Source organism: Dipodomys spectabilis, unplaced genomic scaffold (genome assembly GCF_019054845.1).
Source record: "Dipodomys spectabilis isolate Male_0828 unplaced genomic scaffold, ASM1905484v1 ptg000234l, whole genome shotgun sequence".
Lineage (NCBI taxonomy): Eukaryota > Metazoa > Chordata > Mammalia > Rodentia > Heteromyidae > Dipodomys > Dipodomys spectabilis.
The window spans coordinates 3,937,377-3,962,547 of NW_024870911.1; the positions used below are offsets into that span (position 1 = coordinate 3,937,377).

The 25,171-nt window shown below is 34.5% G+C and overlaps 1 protein-coding gene across 8 annotated transcripts in view; it reads left to right on the forward strand.

The window, feature by feature from the left end:
- The window catches only part of Osbpl8 (oxysterol binding protein like 8), a 137,097-nt gene extending 112,929 nt beyond the window's left edge, over nt 1-24,168 (forward strand). For all 8 annotated transcript variants that reach the window (XM_042699102.1, XM_042699103.1, XM_042699104.1 and 5 more), the window contains 10 exons: nt 373-469; nt 6,622-6,720; nt 7,106-7,203; nt 9,318-9,407; nt 10,557-10,693; nt 12,292-12,477; nt 12,755-12,842; nt 16,284-16,389; nt 18,591-18,693; nt 19,983-24,168. In XM_042699102.1, coding sequence (XP_042555036.1) covers nt 373-469; nt 6,622-6,720; nt 7,106-7,203; nt 9,318-9,407; nt 10,557-10,693; nt 12,292-12,477; nt 12,755-12,842; nt 16,284-16,389; nt 18,591-18,693; nt 19,983-20,115 — 1,137 coding nt within the window. In that variant the 3' untranslated portion in view covers nt 20,116-24,168. The remainder of the gene's footprint in view (nt 1-372; nt 470-6,621; nt 6,721-7,105; nt 7,204-9,317; nt 9,408-10,556; nt 10,694-12,291; nt 12,478-12,754; nt 12,843-16,283; nt 16,390-18,590; nt 18,694-19,982) is intronic.
- Nucleotides 24,169-25,171: the final 1,003 nt, after the last annotated feature.

The following is a 25,171-nucleotide window of genomic DNA, read 5'->3' on the forward strand; positions in this document are numbered from 1 at the left end:
GAGTGGCTAGAAAATTCACTTCCAAGCTTATCCTACGCTGTTATAAAAGATAATTCACTTCCTCAATACATGAGCCTTAAGTAGTATTTTTTTCACCACATAGAGAGACTGGTTCTCAGAGCTTAAGGTGGGACCGGAAGTGAGGGGTAGCAAATGACCAAGGGAACCCCCAAAAGATGAAAGCTATATTGAAAAGTAATAAGTGATATAGTATCATTTCTGTACAAACTATCTGGTTCATTATATACTATAGGCATAAATATTTTATTTTGTTGTCAGATGCTGCTTATTTGTATAATACTTGAAATTTTGATACTAGCATAACAATATTCTCATACCATTACATTTTCTGTTTTCTACTGTGTTCAATAGGTGTCTCATCATCCACCAATATCTGCCTTTTATGTTAGTAACAGAAAAGATGGCTTTTGTCTCAGTGGTAGTATCCTGGCTAAGTCCAAATTCTATGGTGAGTTTCCCTCTGTCCTAACTTGCACTCTTCCCATAGAGGTAGCATTTTCTGGTTTTTATTTACAACTAAGATAAGCAGTATTTGTTTTTAGCAAGGAATTTATGTCACTTTTAATATCATGTTTATTTGAATAATGAGTTTTTTTTCTCCCACTTATAAATAGAAGCATGACCATTTCATATAATTTTAAATGTGAGAACAAATGAATCTAAGACTGAAATAGGAAAAATAAAAGATCTGGCTACCTGAGAGGGCATAGAACCACAGATAATTCTGTGTCAGGAAAATATGAAAGTGGTCTTTCATTAGGAACATGGTGTAAATCTTTATATTTTCAAGATGTCTTATTTCTTTTGGCTCAGGTTTGGGTTTTGCTTTGTTTGGTTTACTTAGTGTTTGCTTCTTCTAAGTGTTACATGTATTTCATATCAGATTATAAGATTTTTTTCCTTATTGGATTATTCCTTTCCTTCAGTCCTCCTCTCTACTCTGGCTATAATGTATACAGCTTTTATAAGCATGTGTTCTACTCTTGTAGAATATTTTTAACTAAGTTTCTTATTGTGAAAATATTATAAACAGGGGTTACAATTACATGAGCAAGGTAATGAGTACATAGAATTTTTATTTTTAGCTTTGAAAGAAACCTAAGATGTAAACAAAAATACCATCTCACAAAGTATGTTATGTTCACTAAGCCATATGGTGAATAACTAAGAATATCAGTTATATACTGGCCATACTGAGGTTTTCACTCAGGGTCTTAATCTTGCTAGACTGATGTTTTGCTACTTGAGCCATGCCTTCAGCTCTGCATTTCTTCTGGTTATTTTGGAGATGGAGTCTAGCAAACTTTCTGCCTGGACTAACCTTAATTCCTAATCCTCTAAAATTTATTCTCCTAATATTATAATGTGATAGCTAATATTATAGATGTGAGCCAACTAGAAAATTTTATTTATTGAGTACCAATAAATGAATGCCTCACATTCTGGTATTGCTCTAGATGTTGGTGTTTCTCTCTCTCTCTCTCTCTCTCTCTTGCTCACTCGCTCTCTCTCTATATATATATATTTTAAGTACTTATACAAAGAAGTTGTCATTCAGCAGAGTAGTTCTTGAATACACTGCCTTTTGATCATTGTCACCTTTTCAGCGTTCTCACCCATCCTTCCCAACTCACCCCTTCCCTTACTTTTCTTAATTTTTTAGGGTATGTATTGAAATTTTTTTGCCATTTAACAAAGCAGTTTATGTATTAGTGCATCTTGATCTGTATCATCCCTTTAAAATTTTCACCCCCTTCCCTTATTTTTCTTCATTTTGTGATATATACAATGAATTCTTGTCTGTATTCTCCCCCTTCCCCTCCTTCACGTGTTTACCCTCCTCCCCTTGGCTTCCCCTCTCTTCTTGCAAGTGCCCATTTCCTGGTATTTATTTTGTTGGGCTTTGTCTTAGTCTTTCTAAAGAATTATACTATTTGAGCTCTCCATAGAGCATATTACTCTTCAGTTAATTCATTTGTAAAACTGCTTGCATACTGCCTACCCAGTGTGTTTACTTATAGATTAATAGGCACATTCTAGCTACCATAAAAGAGGGAAAGCACACAACCTGTTCTCTGGCTTACTTCACTAGGTATAATTTTTCCAGGTCTTTTCATTTCCTTCTTTCTGATAGATGAGTGGAATTCCGTTGTGTATATAAGTCACATTTTCTTGTTCTATTTGTCCATTGAGGGGCATCTGGGCATCTTGGGTATGGTAAATAGTGCTGCAATGGACATGATTGTGCTTATGACTTTATCATAGACTTCTTTGTGCTCTATTGGATAAATGCCCAGGAGTGGAATTGTTGGATCATAGTTTAGTTTAGTTTTTTGAAGAACGTCCATACTCCTTTCCAGAGTTGTTGAACATGCTCAAGTTCCTACCAACAATATAATGGAGTTCCCTTTTGGACACATCCTTGCCAGCATTTGTTATTATTAGTTTTTTTGATAATGGCCATTCTAACTGGGGTGAGGTGGAATCTCAATGTTGCTTTGATTTACATTTCCTTTATGGCCAGAGTTGTTGAACATTTCTTCATGGCCATTCTTACTTATTCTTCTGAGAAGTCTCTCTTTAAGTTATTAGCCCATTTATTAATTGGGTTTTTGTGAGTATATTCTGGATAGTAGGCCCTTGTCTGATATATAGCTGGTAAAAATCTCTTCCCATTCTGTGGACTTGTTTTTTAACTTGTTAACTATCTCCTTTGCTGTGTAGAAACTTACAAGTTTGATGCAATCCCATTTATCAATGTTTCTTTGATTTGTTGTGTTTCAGGGTCTAGTTTCTACCCTTGCCCAGCCCTTGCTAGCATTCTTTTTCCTATGTTAGAATGCAGTTAATTTATATATGTCAGAGTTAGTTATCTGTTCTTTTATAATTTGAAAGAAATCCAGCCATTGCAAGAGTTCTTTTTATATTTTTGAAGTAACTTCCTTATTTTTTCTTTGGTTAAAGGGTTCCTTATATTGAAACCTCTTGTTAGGTGAGTTTGAGTAGTTTATTTTGATCTAGGAATGATTTTATTTTCTTAGGTCTAAGTTTAATTTGAATATATCTGAGGTGATTATATATCACCTAATAAGTTATGTATCAGACAAATCCATGATGTGATCTTAAGGAATAAAGAGTGTAATGGTAGCAGAGGCTGGCATTGTTTGAGGGCATGGGAAGGTATGGTCAACAAATACAAATAAGAACAAGTTTGAGAGCTTTCTTGCAGACAGACTTTTTTAGGGTGACCTATTTTGGAAATGATGAGAGTGGATGTTCTGTTTTAACTACAAAAATGGTAACTTTGAGTTAATATAGCTGTTAAGAAGCTGGATTGAACCAGCATATCATTATCATTATATCTGTGGGTTTTAGTTAATTAATCTGGAAGAATTTCTTTGGGTTTTTTTTTTTTAAAAGAAGTCTTTCTCTTGACATTTTACAATGATATATCAACTATCCCTTTACCTCTTGCTTTTATTGTTGTGGTTAGAAAACTTCTTACTTTAGCTTAGGTAATTACTTACATGTTTGTTCTATACTTTTATGCTGGTCTTGCTTCTTAAATTGCCTGGTATTTATTTCCACGTATACAAAATGCATATAGAATGAAATAACTTTCTTTTATCAAAAGCCAACTAACTTCCCCTTCGAAAATCACCACTGATTTTCAGTCATTATTTTCCACTTTAATGACTACCTTTTCTGATCTGTTGCCCTGTTTTTTTTTTTTCACACTGCTATTCTATACTATAAACACCATTTGCTTTCAAGTGCCTATCTATTATTCTAGAGTAGCTAAAACGTAAGTATTCAACCACTTCTCTGTGTGTTGAAAACTATATTCTTATTTAGAACTGCTCATATTTTTCAAGTGTCATTATATGAACCTTCAATTTCAGAATCAGAGTATTAGTTAACATTTTAAAACATTGAACTGATTTTGACTTAATACGTCAGAAATTAATGAGCGCTAAAGCATACATTTTTACAATCACTTGAGTTGATTCTATTGTACATTAATATTTAACATAGTTTATGACATAGTGTTAAGGCAAAGCAGAATGAAAATAACACATGCATTTTGGTCAGCTCAGCTTTAAAACAGTCTAGGCTCCATATCTTAGCTATGTTAAATAATGAACATAGTTGTGCTGGTAGCTTTAGTATGGTCTTGTGACCATTGGGGTAAATGCCCAAAAGTGGGATTGCTGGGGCAGAGGGGAGCTCTATGTGGAGTCTTTTGAAGATCCTCCTTTCTACTTTCCAAAGTGGCTGAACAAGTTTACACTCCCACAGTAACAATGCAGTAGGATTCCCTTCTGTCCACATCCCCTCCAGCATCTGTTGTTATTAGAGTTCTTGATTATAGCCCTTCTAACTGGGGTGAGGTGGAATCTCAATGTTGTTTTGATTTGCATTTCTTTTATGGCTAGAGAGGTTGAGCATTTCTTCATGTGTCTATTGGCCATCCTTCTTTCCTATTCAGAGAAGTTTCTCTTTAAGTGGGCTAAAGCCCACTTATTTATGAGGCAGTTGTATCTTTGAGGATAAGTTGTTGGGGGATTTAATTTTTTGAATTCCAGGTATATTTTAGATATGAGACCCTTGTCTGTAGTATGGCTAATGAAGACCTTCTCCCAATCTGTGGGATTTCTATTGATCTTGCTAGCTATGTCCTTTGCCATGCAGAAGCTCTGCAGCTTCATAAATCCCATTTGTCCAACCTTTCTTTGATTTGTTGTGTTTCTGAATCTCTATTAAGAAAGTAAGGTACCATGTGATTTTTGTTTTTGTTTTTGTTGCTTTGTATGTCCGTTCCCCATGGTATAACTCCTGTTTTCACTGTATTTGATGTTGGTATAATTTGGGGAAGGGAAGGGGAAAAACAAAATGTTTAAAAAGGGATACAGATTGACCCATTGCAACAATGAGATGTACAAGACGTTATGTAGAAAAACAAACTTTACTATTTAGGCGGGGGTGAGGGAGTGGTATAGTTGAGAGGTTAGGAGGGTCAGGATGATAGGGGAAAAAACAAAGGAGGAGGCAACAATGCTGGATAAGAAATGTACTCATGTAACTGTAACCCCTCTGTACAGTATTTTCACAGTAAAAAACTTATTTAAAAAATAATATAAATAAATAAAAGTCTAGGCTGGCCTGGGAAAAATGCAAGACTCTACACAAAAGACCTGGGATATGACTCATGTGTAGAGTGCCCTCATAGTTAAGCACAAGGCCCTAAATTCAAATTATATAGTACCACCAAAGTAAATTTGCAAAAGATGGCAAGTATCAGAATATCTCATGTGCCAAGTTCTGGCACACTCCTAGCTACTTAGGAGGCTAAAATCTGAGGATTGCAGTTTGAAGCTGGACTGGGCAGAAAAGTCCATGAGGCTCTTAGCTCTAGTTAACCACCAAAAAAAAAAAAGCAGGAAGTAGAATAATGACAAGTGGTAGAGCACCAGCCAGCCCTGAGCAAAAAAGCTAAAGGATAATGACTATGCCTGGAGACACACACACACACACACACACACACACACACACACACACACACACACACACACACACACACACACACACACACACACACACACACACACACACACACACACACACACACACACACACACACACACGAAACCAAAGCACACACACGAAACCAAAGCACACACACAATAATTTGTTGCTAGTGGACTCAAACTTCAAGAAATGCAAAGTAAAATTCTTTAGTCAGGTAGGTGATACCAGAGAGAAACTCAGACTCAGAGTTAACTGAAGTTTATTTCTTGCCCGTGTAATTGTAACCCCTCTGTACAGTATTTTCACAATAAAAAAAACAAACAAAATTAAATTAAAAAAAAAAAAGATTATTTCTGAACTGGCAAATTTCTGGAAAAATAAAAGGAGACTTTTTTCTTGTTGTCAATGTTTTGTAATATATATTAGTAGTCAAAAAATTTAGCATTGTCTTCTGAGAATATAACCTGGAAATGTTACCAGTACAATAGTACAGAGGTCTGGAACTGAATGGACCTAGAAGGTGCATTTGTTTCTATTCAATGAAGTGATAGAGCTATAACCATAAGAGGACTAAAGATATTAGAAGAGAAAAATGCACTGTGAAAAACCTTTAAGAAATCTCTGTGACATTGTTTCAGTTATATTTTGGTAGATTTTAGATCTTTTTATTTTTAATTATCTTAGAATCATTGTATTTTAATATAAATATTTACTATATTTAAATTTTGTGGCCTAAGTTATTTGATTTACAAATAAGAATTACATTTTCATAGAAAAAGACAAATGGAGCTCTATAGTGAAACTGTTTTATTGACTATTTTACAAGTGCAATATTCTTCTTTTTACCTTTCTAGAATAATAAATACATAAAACTATACTTTTTAAAATACTCATTTTGTAGGATTCATAATATGAATCAATGTCCTAAATATATGGTTGGACATACTGACATTGTGATTTTTCTTAAGATATTCTACTATATATTCCTGATAGATGTCCTAAATGATTTTTGTTTGCTGTTGAATTGGTTGAATTAGGCTTGTGAAATTTAATAAACAATACTTGTTTCAGGGAACTCTTTGTCTGCAATATTAGAGGGAGAAGCACGGCTAACTTTTTTGAACAGAGGTGAAGATTATGTAATGACAATGCCATATGCTCATTGTAAAGGTAAAGATTTTCCTTAATTCATATATTTCTTTTTAGCTTTAAGTAGTCATACAAAGGGATTCCAGATCAACTTGTCAGGTTATGAATACAATACATCTTAATCAGTGTCACTCTTTTTTATCATTATCCAAACTTTACCCTACATCCTTATAAGTGAATGTATGTGGGTTCACCAAGGCTTTTGATTTAGGATTACCAATTCATTTAATAGACATAAGATGATATCTGTTCATATTCTATATAATGAACTTACGTTTGCATTTTATCCTGTGGAAAAGAATCACCTTGATTTACAAGTTTCTTGTAGAAGGAGATAACACAATGGTATTTATTATTGGCCACTGCCCTTCTCTCTTCAGCCTTTTGTCAATGTTTTTTTCTTTAGGAATTCTTTATGGCACAATGACACTGGAGCTTGGTGGAACAGTCAATATTACATGTCAAAAAACTGGATACAGTGCAATACTTGAATTTAAACTAAAGGTTAGTAGAATGTGATAGGTCATATCACCTAATTACATGAGAGCTGGGTTATAAGTATTGAAGAAAGAACACAATTTAATTTCTACTTAAGAACTAAATATAAAAGCACCATTCATGCCAAGAACCAGTGGCTCATGCCTGGAATCCTAGCTATTCAGGAGGCTGAGATTTGGAAGATGATGGTGCAAAGCAAGCCTGGGAAGAAGTTTGTAAGCCACCATCGAGGACAAGTTGAATGAAAATCTTGGGGTAGGCTAAGGCAGCAAACTTGCTAAATCCAAACACAAAGCCATCATTTTTGTTTTTAATTTTAATTAATAAAAATATTGATATAGGAAAAGAGCATTAAGAAGTTACTAAGTCCAAACTAAGTAACTAAGTCATGCCTGTAATTTCAGCTACTTAGAAGGCAGAGATCTGACGGCCCCCAGTTTAAGGCAAGCCTAGACAAAAAGTTAGTGACATCTATTTCAACCAACAAGCCAGGAATGTTGGTACATGTCTGTGATCCTAGGTACAGGGAAACCATAGGAAGGCAGATCATAGTCTGAGGTTGAGTTCCTGGCAAAAAGCCCAGGACCTATCCAAAATATAACTAAAACAAAAACAGTAAGAGGATGTAGATCAAGTGGTAGAATACCTGCCTATCATGCAAGAGACTGAATTCAAACCCCTGTTCTAAAAGAAATGCCTAAAAGTGACTGGATAGAAATGTCTTCATAAATTAAAGCATTACTTTACATACCAGAATGTATAAATCAAATTACATTCCAGTTATGTACACTAAAATAGAGTTGTATTGGGTACTATTTCTGCATAACAGATTGCTCCAAACTCATTGTCTCAAAAATAATCATGTGCTTACCCTCACAAGGAATAGGGCCAGGAATTTAGACGAGTCATATTAGAAATGGCTTCTCTCCATTACATAATGTTTGCACTTCAGGAAAGCTTGTTAGGGCATGGGTGATTTAACGGTTGAAGACTAGAATCATCTGAAGACATCACTTAGGTATCTGGTGTCTGAGGGACAAAATTGCAGTGTTCCAGCTTAATGTTTTTAGAACGTTTCTATAAATTGTTTTAAGACCACCTTCATTATGATTTTCAAACATCACTATCATCATTCAAGAAAGAACAACTGCTACAGTGGGAAAAAGTCAAAGAAAGGACACTGCATGAAATAGTATCAAAGAGCATCTTTGTGTGTGTGTTTGTGTGTGTGCGCACATGTGCATGCAGATCCTGGGGCTTGAATAAAACTGTCCCTAAGCTTTTTTGCACAAGGCTAGCACTCTTGAGTGCTTAAGCCATAGCACCACCCCAATGTATTTTATTGTTTGTTTTGTTTTTGTTGTTGGGGCGGGGGTAGTGGTTAACTGGAGATAAGAGCCTCATGGACTTTCCAGCTGGGCAGGCTTTGAACTGCAATCCTCATATCTCATCACCAAGGAAGGGATAAGTGAGGCAACCTAAAGTGTAATCCTTCTAGATTTATATTTTGGAGGGTCTTTTTGGTTATATATTTTACTTGGTTTTGTTGTGAAGGAAAATGTACTATTTCTTTTAATAGATTTAAAAAAATTTCTGCAGTTTCCTGAGTTATTGCTTAATGTATTGTCACATTGACAGGGCACAGTCTTGAGTGTTAGGAGAAAGCACAGGGCATGTGTCATTTATGTCAATGTGATCATCCTAGATGGATTTAGAGTACCATAGATAGTCTTCCATAACCTCAGATCAAGTTCACTTAAAATTTCTTTTTTTTTTTTTTTTTGAGTACGATCGTGGGGCCTGAACACTGGGCCTGGGCGCTGTCCCTCAGCTCTTCAGCTCAAGGCTAGTGCTCTACCACTTGAGCTACAGCAACACTTCCAGCTTTTTACTTTTTGCTTATGTGGTGCTGAGGAATCAAACCCAGGGCCTTATGCATGCAAGGCAAGCGCTCTACCACTGAGCCACCTTCCCAGCCCTCACTAAATTTCTAGTTGAACTTTGGACCAGGATTTCAGAATTTGTGCCTTCAATAATACCATAAATGTATAATTATTCCTTGCTGACTTATATTGCATACAAGTTAAAAGTAAAATGTTCAATATTTTCTCTTTTAAAAGCCATTTCTAGGGAGTAGTGATTGTGTTAATCAAATATCAGGAAAACTTAAATTGGGAAAAGAAGTCCTAGCTACTTTGGAAGGTCACTGGGTAAGTATTTTAATCTATTATCTTTACAAAAAGAATTTTATCTCATGGAAATGATTACCAATTAAGTGCTATAAAAGCATCACTATTTAACTTAAGCAGCATAGATATTTTGATACTTCTCCAATGTCAATTATATTTAATATTTTCTTAAATCAGTAGAAATAGATAAAATTTATGTCACCTACTATATGTGGTATTAAGAATGTAACTCATATTGACCTATTTAATATTTAATATAGCCTTGTATAGTGGGTTACATACTACTATTTATTATTGTTCCCCATTTTACGCAGATGTAAACTAAGCTCAAAGCATTTGAATACTTTGCTTAAAGTAGGTGGTGGACCAATAATTGTAGCTCTGCAGTTCGGCTGCAGGGCTGTGCTTTTCTACACAGCACTTTACTACCTTTCACTTGAAAGAAAGAAGCATAGTTTCTTTTGGAGAAACTATTATATAAGAGCAATGGCTTTGATTTACTTTGATGTACTTTTCTGTTGTTCTAGATTCTATATGTGGTTTTTAAAGAGGAGCTTAGATGAATAAAATTGTCATACTAATTAGATACTCTTTGAAAACTGAGTATAAATGTTTTCTGCTTTATAGTAAGCAAAAGTAACCAATGAAACATGATTTAGGGACTTGGGCACGTAGCCAAATATGGAGTTTAAAAAAAAAAAATTGGCTCTACCCGAGTGTCACTTAGAAAACAGACAAAGCAATCTTTTTAAAAAATACGATTTCTGAGATTGTACTGAAATCTTTAATGCTAACAAAAACTCTAAGGTTTTTCCATACCTAGATATTGAGTCCATGGATAGTAACTATAACAAATACGATGTTTTTCTTGGACAGTTTGAGATGGTAGCTAAGGCTTTGTATGTAATGACTAAAGTTTGTTTACTAAAATCTCATGAACTTTATTTCTTTAAGCAAAGATTTTAAATGGATGAGTGTTATATATTTAATCTTAATGGTTTTTGTAAAAAACATGGAAAAGAATTTGAGACAAATACTAATTTTGTTTTAAAATATATTCATTCAATAGGATTCAATAACAGGAAGAACATTATTTTTGTATCAATATGCATTTAATTTCATTATAAATACAATAAGTCTCCACAATAATGCTTGATTTCTTAAATATAGGATAGTGAAGTTTTCATTAATGATAAAAAGACTGATAATTCAGAGGTTTTCTGGAATCCAACACCTGACATTAGGCAATGGAGATTAATAAGGCATACTGTAAAATTTGAAGAGCAAGAAGATTTTGAGTCAGAAAAGTAAGTATACTATTTGTCAGCTCACTTCATGGAAGTCAAAAGAGTGTTTTGTGTGTGTATGTGCATGCATGCTGGCTTAAACTGAAAACCTTGTTTTTGTTTTTTTTTCTTGGCTCTTGTGCACATGGCCGGCACTCTACCACTTGAACCACACCTTTGAAAGGATTGCATCCTTAGTCCTTTATAGAGTAGTCACTATTCTCTATATGCTGTCAGAATTTAATTCAGCAGAAGTTTATCATTTATGGGTTATGACAAATCATACTGTTTTTCTGTAGCTCACAATTAAAACTGCCTGTATTTTTCCTTTCTCTTCTCATGTGCTCCAGTGCCTTATTTTGTTTGCATAAAATTACAGAACAAATTAGTAGTTCTTGGTTTTATCCTAATAGCTGTTACTTAATTTAGGTTAGATATGTAGTACTCTTGGCAAAGGGAATATAACTGAATCTACTTTTGTTCCATTCTCTGAAATACAAGAATACAGACACGGGTATGCTGGACTTACTTATTTGGCCTTACTTACTTAATGCCATAGTTTCTATTGCTAAATAATAACATTTTTGCTTGGATCACTTACACCTTTGAGTAAAAATTATGGTATATGGTATACAGTGTATCTATGTTAGGCAAAGAATGCTTCTATGTGAAAGATACTTTTGCTATGCAGTTATATATATTAATTGTTCCTACATGCCCTTATTCAAGTCTACATGAGCTTTCCTTTCTATACTAAAATTTAGTTTGTCAGATAGAAAATACCTATGCATCAGTTCTAAAATATCCATTCAGACACAATCACGTGATATTCTCCATGCAAAACTTTTTAAAAATATATGTTTTGAGATATTAGTATAATTAGTCTTATTTTATAGATGAAGAAATAAGACAGAATGGAAAACTTTGACTAGCTAAGAAGTGACAGCCCTAGGACTCAGCCCAAATCTGCCTAAACTTCTATTCTCTTTTTTGCGACATACTATATTCTCAGATGGTTGATCCATAAATTTTGTATGTATTTTCATTGGATTGATGAAAAAAACAAATTTTAATGGGAAAATTATTTTTCTAAATTATCTTTCTGAAAGTCTTTTTTGTTAAATCACTGTTTTTCAGCACTGTTAACACATAGAATATTCCTGACAGCATTAAAAAATATTGACACTTGATCCCTCTCCTTTGGAAACTTCTCTGATAATTTGCAAGCATCCAAGGTTGAGAAGCACTACTAGATTTTCCTGAATCCAGTGGATTTTAAACAGTATATATAAGAATTATCTGGAGAGCTTGTTAAAATGTAGATTCTCTTGAGCCCTACCTTCAGTACATTTCCATTATCTTTATTTTGCAACATTCACTACCATATGTTTGAGAATTCATGTAATAAATTTCTCTTGCCAAGAACAAATTATTATTCACTTACAAGCAGGTGTCTCTCTACTCAAGATACTGGGTTTTTATGTTGACTAATTTCTCAGCATATGACTGTAAGCTCTGTTAAAGCCAGAAATCCACATGAACATCATTTTCTCTCAATAGATTCTTATAGAGATTTGGTTTTCTGTTGTTTTTTAATACTATTTTTGCACATGTATTAGACTCTGGCAACGAGTAACACGAGCCATAAATGCCAAAGATCAAACAGAAGCTACTCAAGAGAAGTGTGTTTTGGAAGAAGCTCAAAGGCAAGCTGCCAGAGATAGGAAAACAAAAAATGAAGAATGGACTTGCAAGTTATTTGAACTTGATGCACTCACAGGAGAATGGCATTACAGGTTTGCAGAGTAAGTAAAATGAATTTATTTCAAATAATATGCTTACCTGCATTCTTACAATGGTTTTGTTACTTGCTATATAGATTAATGTGAAATTCTGAACTTGCAATTCCAGTCATTATAAATTCAATTCCGTGAGAGTAGAACTAATGATCAGAAGATTAGATATGGGCCAATCTTGATATTAGAACTATGTTTATAATTATTAATAAAAATCTAATCACAGAATACAAGTTTTTTAAGTTCTTTGCTTGGCCATTAAACAATTTTTCTTCTATTTATTTAGTACTCGACCATGGGACCCACTTAATGATATGATACAGTTTGAAAAAGATGGTGTTATCCAGACTAAAGTTAAACATCGCACTCCAATGGTATGTAATTAAAAAGAAGACAAAACAAAAATTACACCTGCTAGGCATATAAATTTGTTGTCTATGGCTGTCTACAATTAAAATTTGGTTTCCAAATTTAAATATTTTAGTTAAGCAGAGTTAGTGCAGCTTTAAGCTCTATGTCCCCAAAGAACATCAAAAGGGCAAATGCTATCAGATTAAAAGTTGCCAGAATTCTGGAAAATAGACATTTGCATCAACCAAGAGAATGCTGGATCAAAAAAAAAAAAAAAAAAAAACTAGTAGGAAAGCTCTGTAGCATTTTACTTACCCTTGCCAGACCCTCTTCCCGTAAGTCTTACAGATTTATTCATTCCAGTGGAATTCTTGGTGCCCAAAGGATCAAACCAGACCATATGCAGGAATTTATGTGTGTATTCCAACCTAGTAGGCTACTTACTACCTAAAAGACTACATGAGGCACTTATTTCTGAGAATATTAATGAGAGACTATACAAAAGAACCAAGCAAATTGTACAGCTGAAAAGTATGGTAGCAGATGAAAAATTCCTCTAGAAATTCAATGAAAAAACAAGAGAAAAGGAAAGATAACAAAAACAGCAACAAAGAAAAAGCCTCTTGTCTCCAGAATGGATCCATTCTTAAAATGAGAACTAAGACCATAAAACTCTTAGAAGAAAATGGACAAATCTTCATACCTTGTACTTGGCAATAGATGCTTAGATATAACACTATAAACATAAGTAACAATAACACCAACAGCAAATTATAATTCAATCTGTAGAATGACAAAGTATTTGCTACTCATTTATTTAATAAAGAAAGCTCTGCTATCCCAAAAATGTAAAGAGTCCAAACTTAACAAAACTGACAGCTAAATGTGAAAATGGTTAAAGGACTTTGATCAGACTTTTATCCAAAATAAATATACAGTTGGTGCAAAAAATACATGGTAAGATGTTTAACATTATTAATTATGAGGAAAATATAAACCAAAACCACACTTAGGTATTACCTTACTATTACTTACTATGAAGATTATAATTTAAAATTAATGGAAAAGGAAAATTAATAATTCTTCAATGTTTATAAATGTAAAATTACCACATGAACCAGCGATTCTAATCCAGAAAAACTGAAAACAGTTGTTGGAAATACTACTTCAGCAATGGTCATTGCATGATTATCCACAATTTTCCAAAAGGTAGAAACAATTCATTAACTGATGAATGGATATATAAAGATGTGATATATCGATACAGTTCTATATTATTCAAGATAAAAGGTAATGAAGCCAGGTGCCGGTGGCTCACACCTTTTAATCCTAGCTACTCAGGAGGCTGAGATCTGAGGATTGAGGTTCAAAGCCAGCCCTGGTAGGAAAGTCCTTGAAACTCTTATCTCCAATAAACCACCAGAAAACTGGAAGTGGCACTATAGCTCAAGTGATAGAGCGTTAGCCTTGAGCTGAAGAGCTGAGGGACAGTGCTCAGGCCCAGAGTTCAAGGCCCACAACCGACCAAAAAAAAAAAAAAAAAAAGTTAAGAAGTTCTGTTGTATTCCACAACATGGATGAAACTTGAGAATCTTGCACTGTGGTAGGACCAAATAAAAATGGCAAATATTGCCGGGCGCCAGTGGCTCATGCCTGTAATCCTAGCTACTGAGGAGGCTGAGATCTGAGGATCACAGTTCAAAACCCGGGCAGGAAAGTCTGTGAGACTCTTATCTCCAATTAACCACTAGAAAACCGGAAGTGGTGGTGTGGCTCAAGCGGTAGAATGCTTGCCTTGAGCTGAAGAGCGCAGGGATAGCGCCCAAGCCCAGAGTTCAAGACCCATGACCGACCAAAAAAAAAAAAAAAGGCAAATATTATATGATTTTTCAAATGAATGAATTAATAGAGACTAAAAATAGATTAGAGGCTACAGAAAATCAGAAAAAGGAGAGAATGGGGAGTTACTGATGTTTTGGAAATAGTGATTGTTATATAAAAATACTGCTAATTAATGGTGCTACATTGTAGATAGTTGCTAAAAATAAAAAATGTATATATGCTTTCATTAAAAAAATGTATATCCATTGTCTTCTTTCTTTAACCGCTTATGTTCTTTAACTGTTTAGCATTGTAGAGAACAGGAAAGACATCTGTATAAAAGTAGACTGTACTGATCAGCAAAGATTTACACTCTCAATTGTATTGCTGACACCTTTGTCATTTTAATGCTCCAGGATTTGAAGTAGAAATATAGGCTGAATACAGAATCCTCTTGCTCACTATGAATTAGAAATTTTTGTAAGTTTAAGCTCTGCAAAATTTTAGTTTTATTTCTGTTTACCCTAAGCTGCTTCCTCTTTTATCCGTATATTATTAAACTATAAATCATCTAAGTTCTACTAGAAACCCAACATAATGCAGTATTTCCTTCCATCCAATATTTCTAATATTGGTAACAAAATAAGTATGAATTTTTTGTGTGCCTGTGTGTGCGCTTGCCTACACTGGTACCAGGCTTGAACTCAGTGCCTCATGCTCTCTTTGCTTTCTTGCTCAAGCCTCTACTAATTGGTATATGCCTAAAATGCCTACATTTTCTTTGTAACTGTAAATAGTCTCATGATTTTTCTGTCTGGGCTGCTTTCAAACTGACAGCTTCCAGGACTCCTGAGTAGCTAGAATTATTAAGCTATTATCACCTAGCTGATAAGTATGATATTCAAACATTATTATTTAATATCATTGAGCCAGGAACTGTTGGGCTCACACTTGTAATCCTAGTTGCTCAGGAAGCTGAGATCCAAAGGATCAGGGTGATTCTAAACCAGCTCAGGCAAAAAACTTGGGAGACAAGCCGGGCACCTGTGACTCATGCCCGTAATTCTAGCTACCTAGGAGGCTGAGATCTGAGGATCTAGGTTCAAAGCCAGCCGTGGCAGGAAAGTCCCTGAAACTCTTATCTCCAGTTAACCATGAGAACACCAGAAGTGGCTTGAAGTAAGTAGTAGAGCACTAGCTTTGAGCTAAAAATTTCAGGCCCCTGAATTCAAGCCATACAACTGAAAAAACAAGCAACAAAAAAAGGAAAAGTTGTGAGACTCCATCTCCAAAATAGGAAAACAAGAAAAAGAAAGAAAAATTGTGAGTCTCTAGCTCCAAAAGACAAAGATAGCACACTTTTGGAAGAAAATTCAAACTAACAACAGTTGCTGTCTATTTGATGAATAAAACATTGGGTTGCAATAAGTAAAAGAGGAGTTACTTCGGTATTTTACTTTTGGTGCCAAATTTTTTCCTATGACAAATAAGATAATTTGTAATGCATTATTGGTTCAGTTTCATTAGACTTTTTTTCTTTGCCCTGTTTCTGACCCCCATGAATGGTTTTGAAAATTGTATGACAGTGGTCTTTTAATATAAATTACCATGCCAACTCAAGAGCATGATTTTTTTTTTTTCAGGTCAATGTCCCCAAAATGAAACATAAGCCAACCAGGCAACAGAAGAAAGTGGCAAAAGGCTATTCCTCCCCAGAACCTGATATCCAGGACTCATCTGGAAGTGAAAGTAAAAATATATATTGTAAACTATTCACCATAAACATCTATTTTGATGTATGTAAATGATTTTTCAAATTAACCAGGGAGAGCTGGGCACCGGTGGCTTATGCCTGTAATCCTAGCTACTCAGGAGGCTGAGATCTGAGGATCATAGTTCAGAGTCAGCCTAGGCAGGAAAATCCGTGAGACTCTTGTGTCCAATTAACCACCAGAAAATTGGAAGTAGCTCTGTGGCTCAGGTGGTAGAGCACTCACCTTGAGCTGAAGAGCTCAGAGGTAGTTCCCAGGCCCAGAGTTCAAGCCCCATAACTGACTAAAAACAAAATTAACCAAGGAGATAATGTAAGAATTTAGGGGGATGTAGGGATAGGGTATAAAAGCTATATTAGATTATACATAAATTGCAGGAGCAGACTATAAGGAAAAGGCATGAAGATACAAAAGAGAGATGGACAAATAAGAATAATAGTAATTCTTATGCCTTAAAACATGGTTGAAATTCAGAAAGCATTTTTCAAGCTGTGAGCTCAGTTCCATGCTTCAAGAAATCTTTCATTTTTAAAATAAATTGGTGTTTAAAGTCGCAGACAAAAACAATATAGCTAATATAAAATTATATCTAATATATAATTTATGGGCTACTAGATTAAATAATGGCACATTCTTGTTTGAGCCACATAATATATGAGCGATTTTAAACTACACTGAAATACAATTAAGAAAGGATCAAATTAATATCTTAGACATTATGGGAAAATAAACTTTAAGCCATAGCATCTAATGAGTTTGCACTCTGCTAGGGAGCTAATTTCACTTAAACAGTGAGTATAAGAAAATTAGATAAGAATTTGAAGGAGAAGAATCTCAATTCAGTTTGAAAGATGGTTCTTAGAAGAGCCCTGATGAATTCTTAGGATTTCTAGTGGATTATAGCAATCTAGTCTAGGGATGTGGTAAGGAGGTGCAACACACTAGAGAAATTAAGGAATTCAATGAATGAAGGTTTATCAGCAAGTCATATGATTCCAATGTACTAAAAGGTAACATTATGTATAGTTTTATTATTTATTGACTAACATATGTCAAAACTAAGTTAACTATACCTTAATACAACCATGTTAATGATAATAATAGTATTATTATTATTAAGATGAGACAGGCTTATACCTATAATCCTAGGTACTCGGGAGGCTGAAAATGGAAAGACTATGGTTTAAGGCCCTGTGTTCAAACCCCAGCTTAACAACAAGAGGGGTGGGAGGGAGGGAAAGAGGAAGCTGAGACCTAGAGGTTAAATAACATCTGAATAAAAAGGAATGAAATGAAGGAATGAATATGATGAGGGATTTGGGAGTGGGAGGAAAGTCTATACAGCTTGCTGCTTGGCAATAAAAATGTGTAGACGAAGAACCAAAGTGACTACAGAGATTTAAAGTTTGGGTAACTGAAAGAATATTACAACTAATAAAAAATTTAAGTGATATAGAAAAGTAATACCTTCCCACAATTAATACATATTTTAAGTGAATCATTTTTGCCCATTTTAATGAGCTATAGAATAAAAAATTATGCCATCCAAAAATAATTTATGACTAGTTATATCTATGGTGTTTTGTTGTTATCTTATTGTGCCAGTCCTAGGGCTTGAATTCAGAACCTAGGTGCTATCCCTGAACATTTTTGCTCCAACCTAACATTCTTCTGCTTGAGCCACAGCTCCACTTCTGGCTTTTTAGTGAGTCTCATGGACTTTCCTGCCCAGGCTGGCTTCAGACATAAATCTTCACATCTTAGCCTCCTGACTAGGAAGGATTATAGGCATTAGCCACTGGTACCTGGCATCCATAAAGGTTTTTTGTTTTTGTTTTGTTTTGTCGGTCATGGGGCCTGAACTCTGGGCCTGGGCACTGTCCCTCAGCTCTTTGGCTCAAGGTTAGCGCTCTACCACTTGAGCCACCGAGCCACTTCCAGCTTTTTCTGCTTATGTGGTGCTGAGGAATTGAATCCAGCCTCATGCATGCAAGATAAGCACTCTAATACTGAGCCACCTTCCCAGCCCCATCCATAGTGTTTTGAAATGATATGGTTGAGACTCAAAACTGAGTATTAGTTTTATGCTAATATCTAGCCATAAGACTAATGCTTAGGGAAAATTTTGTTATACAAGAATTAAATTTAATTTTACATTTAATTCTAAATGTCTTTTAGCTCAATCTGTAAAACCAAGTACACGAAGAAAGAAAGGGATTGAACTGGGAGACATTCAAAATTCCATCGAATCTATAAAACAAACACAGGAAGATATCAAAAGGTAATATCTACTGACTGAGTGAATAGTTAAGAAATCGGTTATATGGAAAATCTTACGTATAGTTACATTATTGCTAAGTTACACTAGAATCCTGGCTTCTATCATCTGATGTATGTAACCTTTTGACATTCCTCTAGTACTAAGATACTGGGTAAAACGGTGGATTTTTTTTCTCTTCTGAAGTAGAATTGGAACCACTGTATTTTACTGCTAGGATTGCATGCTCCAATTGAGTGTGGAGATGGGATTGTTTCTGAGAAAGGTAACAAGGCTTGGTTTGACAGCCCCATTGTATATGGTTAGTATTTAATTTACTCATTGTTGATATATTGAAATACTACGAAAACAATGGGTAAATAGTCATGCCCAATGATTTTTGAGTGTTCTTCTTACTATCCCAGTATCCTCTGCAGCAAGTACACCAAAATCCAGCAACTAAAGATTATTAACACTTAGTTTCCTTGGAGGAGAAGGAATCCTGATCCTATTCCATTGCTAAAATTAGTCTGAGTTCAGATTCATTTCCTCTCATGCTTATATTCCTTCCATGCTTAGTTTTTAAATGTTGAAAATATTGGCCCACCTGTTTTTATGTATTCAGCACTCAATACTAGATACATTTTGGACAATTAAATAGTGGCTTACATCTACAGTGTTGGTTTGTTTTTTCTTTTTGTTTTGGTTGTTGGTCATGGGGCTTGAACTCTGGGTCTGGGCACTGTCCCTGAGCTCTTGAGCTCAAGGTGAGCACTCTACCAGGTGAGCCACAGCACCACTTTCAGTTTTCTAGTGGTTAATTGGAAATTAGTCTCATGGACTTTCCTGCCCGGGCTGGCTTTGAACCGTGATCCTCAGATCTCAGCCTCCTGAGTAACTAGGATTACAGGCATGAGCCATCAGGGCCCAGCTGGGTTTATTTTTGTTTGTTTGTTTGTTTGTTTGAATTTTACTAGTAATTTTTTTTTCTGGAGAATTTAGAATTTTCTTCTATTTCTACCCTTACAAAAAGAACCTTACTGAATCAATTAAAAAGCAAATGTTTATTTTTAAAACAACTGCTGTAACAGAAGGTAGTATGTTTCTATGTCATCAAATTTTTACAAACATAATTATGTTTGGTACATATAATTTGATGTGAAGTATGGCATCATCATATCCTTGTTTTAGTAGTAATTTAACAGATTATTTAGATAATGTATTAAGGTCTTTCTGACCATATGATATCAAATTGTGAATTTTGTGCTAACATCTCTGGAAAATTAATTTAATCATTGTTTATAATTTTGTAGAAACATTATGGCTCTTCGAAATCACTTAGTTCCAAGTACACCTGCCACGGATTATTTTCTGCAACAGAAAGACTACTTCATCATTTTCCTCCTGATTTTGCTTCAAGTCATAATAAACTTCATGTTTAAGTAGAAGTTCTTTACAGTTCAATCAGTGAACTAGATCAGCTTTGACCTGGGACCAGTGTTCAAGTTGGTTTGGTCTTTGTTAAAACATGAAATATTTCTAAAACAAAAATTACAGGAGATAAGTGTATATGTGTCTACCTTTCATATCTTTTATCCTTAACTTAAAATGAGAGCTATCCCATTTGTCTAATAATGTGAGCTATGTGTTAAGAACCAGGATATTTCTAGCTTTTATGAGAATATGTCTTACATGTGATTACATGTACACATAGCTATCTCTTATGTATTCTTATTAGACATTAGTCTTGTGTTCTATAGAATGTTCTGAGATGTACTGCAAACATTGTTCATAATGAAAATGCTATTGATCTTATTAATGTATGTATGGTAGTCTATTTTCTTCTTAAGATAGGCACAAAACTATTATCAAGGAATTTACAGACTTGGAAATGATGGGGTAATAGACCTATTGTAAATATTTCAATATATTATACTGTTAAAAATCATTTCCAAAGTACCCAGGTCAATTGTGTTCTTAGAAACACCAAGAAATAAAAATTACAAATGGTCAGAATTAGTATCTTGAAAAAGACGTGGCAAAGTTTTTAAAAGTTTACAAATGATTTTTAAACCTGTAGAATTTAACATTTCTACGTATAAGTATATATGTGCTTATGTGTATATCAATATAAAAAACCTGGTATGCAGCTACATGGATGTATTAATTGTAACACCACCATATGCACTTGTTGAAAAGTGTGGTCAAAATTGATTGCTGTCCTTTTTTCTTTTTTTAAGTTATCTGGTCCATGTTAATAGGCCAAATTATAAAGGTGTTTATAAGGCATATGAAATAGTGATAGTTCATGTTTTTTCTTTTGAAAAACATTTTAGTGTTCATTTGAACCCTAGTATGTTCAATGAATAAGTAGAATAGGAAAAAACTATAACAAATGTTTTACTTCAAAAACCAAAAAGAGAAAGGCAATAAGAAATGGCACTATTTACTAGCCTTTATATGTATGCATTAAAATTGGTTTCCTTAAAATGTGCAGTAGTTGAGCATTTAAAAGTACTGAGTTCTAAAGTGTAAATCTTTATTATGCCCCTCTATTCTTAGTAATTTTCATCTTGTGGCAAAAACCACAATTCTTTAAGATTCATTTTGTCAGGCATATTTTTCCTCTTTTTTTTGCCTATATCTTCAACATACCCTTTTAACTTTGTGTTTTTACATATAGTCCTTAACTTTTCTTTTTTGCAAAAGTAGTTAAGTTTAGGAAGATGATGTCCTAAAATATACTTTAGAAAATATAGATTTTTGGAGTGCTTTTTTAAATGAAAATGTAGATCAGAGAGAATAATTGCTCTGACTATATCTGCCTTTGACTAAGAAGAGACTGTGAGATACATGTAAAATTACAATCAACTCTGTGCTGTGACAAATGTAATGTTATATCAAGGGAGAATTGCTAATTTATGAAAACTGATAACCTGGTTTTTTTCTAACAAATAGAACTAAGTATCCTTAGGTATCTATGAAGAGCCATGTCCCATGCAGTATTGTCAAAACAGTACTGCATTCCATATGTACACATAAGAACTTTTTAAATGTACCAGCATAAATAAGGTGTATGTGTATCCAGTATTTTCATTAGTCTTAGAACAGGTGGGTTTGGGATTATATTTCATATTTCTCAGTATATATTTTGTATTTGCATTCTGTTACCAATATTATATGCTCAACTGCCTATTCATTGACATGTGGTATTTTGTAAATATTGTACAATTTGATCTTTATATGATTTAAATTAGCATTAATTTATACTATATGAAACTTGGTTGGCTAATCACAAAAGTTATTTCATCATTAAACCTTGGCAACTTAAAATTTTTTATTGATGACCTGTCTTAGGGTTTTGGTCTTACCCACTTGTATGTTACTTTTTCATTTGATCTAATATTGTTTTATTTGCATGGATGTCTTATAAGACTGGAAGAATAATTATTTTATTATTTTGATTTTTTTTTAAGGAAAAATGTTATAGAGTCTTACCCAAGGAGTCAAAACCTAAGGAGCAGGGTGGGTTATTCATGACTGTTTCTTATATACACTAAAAGCATATTTCTAATTGAATAGTTTCCACATGCTTTTGTTGTATTGGTTCATTTCTGTGGGCAGAACACAAAACTCAGGAATTGGTGGCTTAATTGCAGATCAGTACTTATACTGGGGCTTAGTATGTGAATCCATTAAAACATTCAGTTATCTTTGTAGTTAGCCATAATATGTAATTGACTTTGAATGTTCTTTTTTCTGAGATTAATACTCCTCTATATATGGATTTTTAATGTCATTCACAGTTCCCAACTGTCTGAAAGCTTCATGGTGGTTTCTAAGATTTACGACCTTAAGACCAGTTTTCTTTTATGGAAAATGTTTTCTCACAGGAAAATTTATATGAGTAATAATTATTGACACATGCACTTTTGTTTTAGTTGTGAAATGTACTAGGTCTTCAGTCATCTCTCTTTTAGTGAGACGTTGTTGGCTAGAAAAAAGATCATAAAAGCATGTGGAATGTTATTACAGCAATATAGATATCTTATATCAGTACTTTATGTATCACTTATGAAGGTACAATATAATCTTTGTCACAGCTCAGTTGATAATTGCATTCCATTGAAAAGTTGGCCTTGTAAATTACAACTCTCACTTAATATTCATGCTTTTGTGCCTTTAAGAAAATATTTTTGTCATTTTTGTGTTACAGAACTGTAATATGTTCAAAGTATTTATAGGCTTATTTGTCATAAAAAGGTCATTTCTTTGTGTCACTTTATTTCCTTTTATATAGTGGAAGTATATTTAAATAGCAGTGCTGTACTTTTTTAAAGGTTTGTCTATTTACCTATTTCAAATATATTCTTATTCTCAAACATCACTGAAGTAGACTTGTCAGACTATTCTGAGTATTGTAAACAGTGCCTTTTTGATGGAATTCACACAGTTTTGGATGTCATCTTGTGCCATATACACAGAATTCTGTGGAAGGCAGTTTTAACTTTTTGAAGAATATCTTCATCAAATTTAAGATAACAATGTGTAAAATTTTTTTTCATATGTTCAGCATTTCTAGTGAGTAATTAGTAGTTTGGAGATTTTTGCTTGACCTACAGTGATAATGGTATTAATTGATGAGTCAATATGTAAGAATAGAAATTACGATAAATTATGTAAAATATAAAGAAATAAAATATTAGTATTTATATAAAATTTTCCAATTTGACCCAATGAGGGGAACCCCGCATAAACCAGTAAGTTTACATTTCAATTTGTATGTTATTTGACTAAGTGTAAAGAGATTCTTTAAGATGTATAACCTGCCAATATGATGTAATTTCATTTTCTTCTACATATCCTTAAGTTAGTGTACTTAATTTCCTTTTTGTTACTCTTAACATATAACTTTTGTTAGTTTTTAATTGAAAATGGACTGTTAAAATTGTATAGGACCAGTGTCTTTAGTATGATTAACATTTTTAGAAGAGCCACAAGAAACCCATGACAAAATGAATGTGAATATACTTTCTAAAATATTTAGAAAATTTTGTTTCTGCATTTATCATGTAAAATTATTTTGGTATTATAATACTGAAAATTGAAAGCAAATTGCCATGAAACAGTTGAATGATGAGCCACAGAACTTTGGTTGAATTTTTTTTTCATGTTTTAGCATGCTCAATATACACTTAAGTTTATAAATATCCTGTTTAATGGCCATTTATAAATTCAAGCACTACCACTGGTCAGTTTTGTATGATAAAATTAAAAGTATGTTATCTGCAGTGCAAGTATGGCACACTCATTCTTTTCCTTAAGGTGCATAGTAAATGTAGATAGTCACAGGCTACTGTTTTGTAATGTATTACATTTCTTATCTATTATTCCTAACCTGTTATAAATGTTTGCAGAAAGAAAAGAATTGAATTTTTCTAAAGATCTGTAAAAACCGTTAACTTCTACAAGTAGGCATTCTAAATAAAATTTTTAAAACAGCAAACTGTGATCCAACGACTCTTAATATAACATAGTATAACTAGTTCTCTCCCTCCCTTTTCTATGGGGGTAGATGCAAAGTATGGGGGAGGACTTGAGATTTAACAGTTTCTAATGTATGCTTAACCAGGGGTACTTTATATTCTTATCTCTTCCTAACAATAAATAAATGGGAATTACCTAGATTTTATGTATGAAGAATAGAGGTTCAGAGAATTTAAATGACTACCAAAACTACACAGGAAGAATGATAGCACAAGCCAGTGGCTCAGGCCTCAGGAGACTGAGTTGAAGCCAGTTCAGGAGACAAACTGGAGATGCTTATCTTCGATTCAACAGCAGATAGCTAGGAGTGGTGTGGTTCAAATGGTGTAGGACCTTTGCTTTGAGTGGAAATAGTCACACAGCTACAGAGAAAGGCCCAGAATGACAGCAAGATTTTACTGCTCTATCAATGCCTAAAAAGTATTTCACTTACTAAAGTCTCTGGGCTCGATCCAGTAAAGTAGACCAGTGTTAAAGCATACCACTGATCATCGATGTGACTAATGGGACGATGTCCTCATCATCGAAACACTTCGGTTAAAGGGTTCAACTGCAGTTGGTGGGGCTGCCTTGTGCTCTGGAGTTCTAGAACGTGTGGAAACCCTTCCTAACCCTTGAGTCTCGGTGGCCGCGGCCGCCGCGGTCCGGCAGCTCCCTGGCTTTGGTGCCGGGGAGGCGAGCGGAGGCGGCCACGCGCCCAGCAGGCGCGCGACTCGGGGGCGGAGCCCGAGGCTCCCGGAGGGCGCGGCCTCTCCCCCGGGCGCGGCCCCCCACCTGCTCCCCCCCCACCTGCTTCCCCCCCCCCCCCGCCTGCCCTACCGCCCGCGGCGGCGGCGGCAGCCCGAAGGCAGGGTCGGGGGGCGGAGCTGAGGCCACCAGAGGGTAAGGCATGCACCTAGGACTCCGGGTTTCCATTTCAGGGACAGCTCTGGGCAAATCCAGGCTTTCTCGCCCC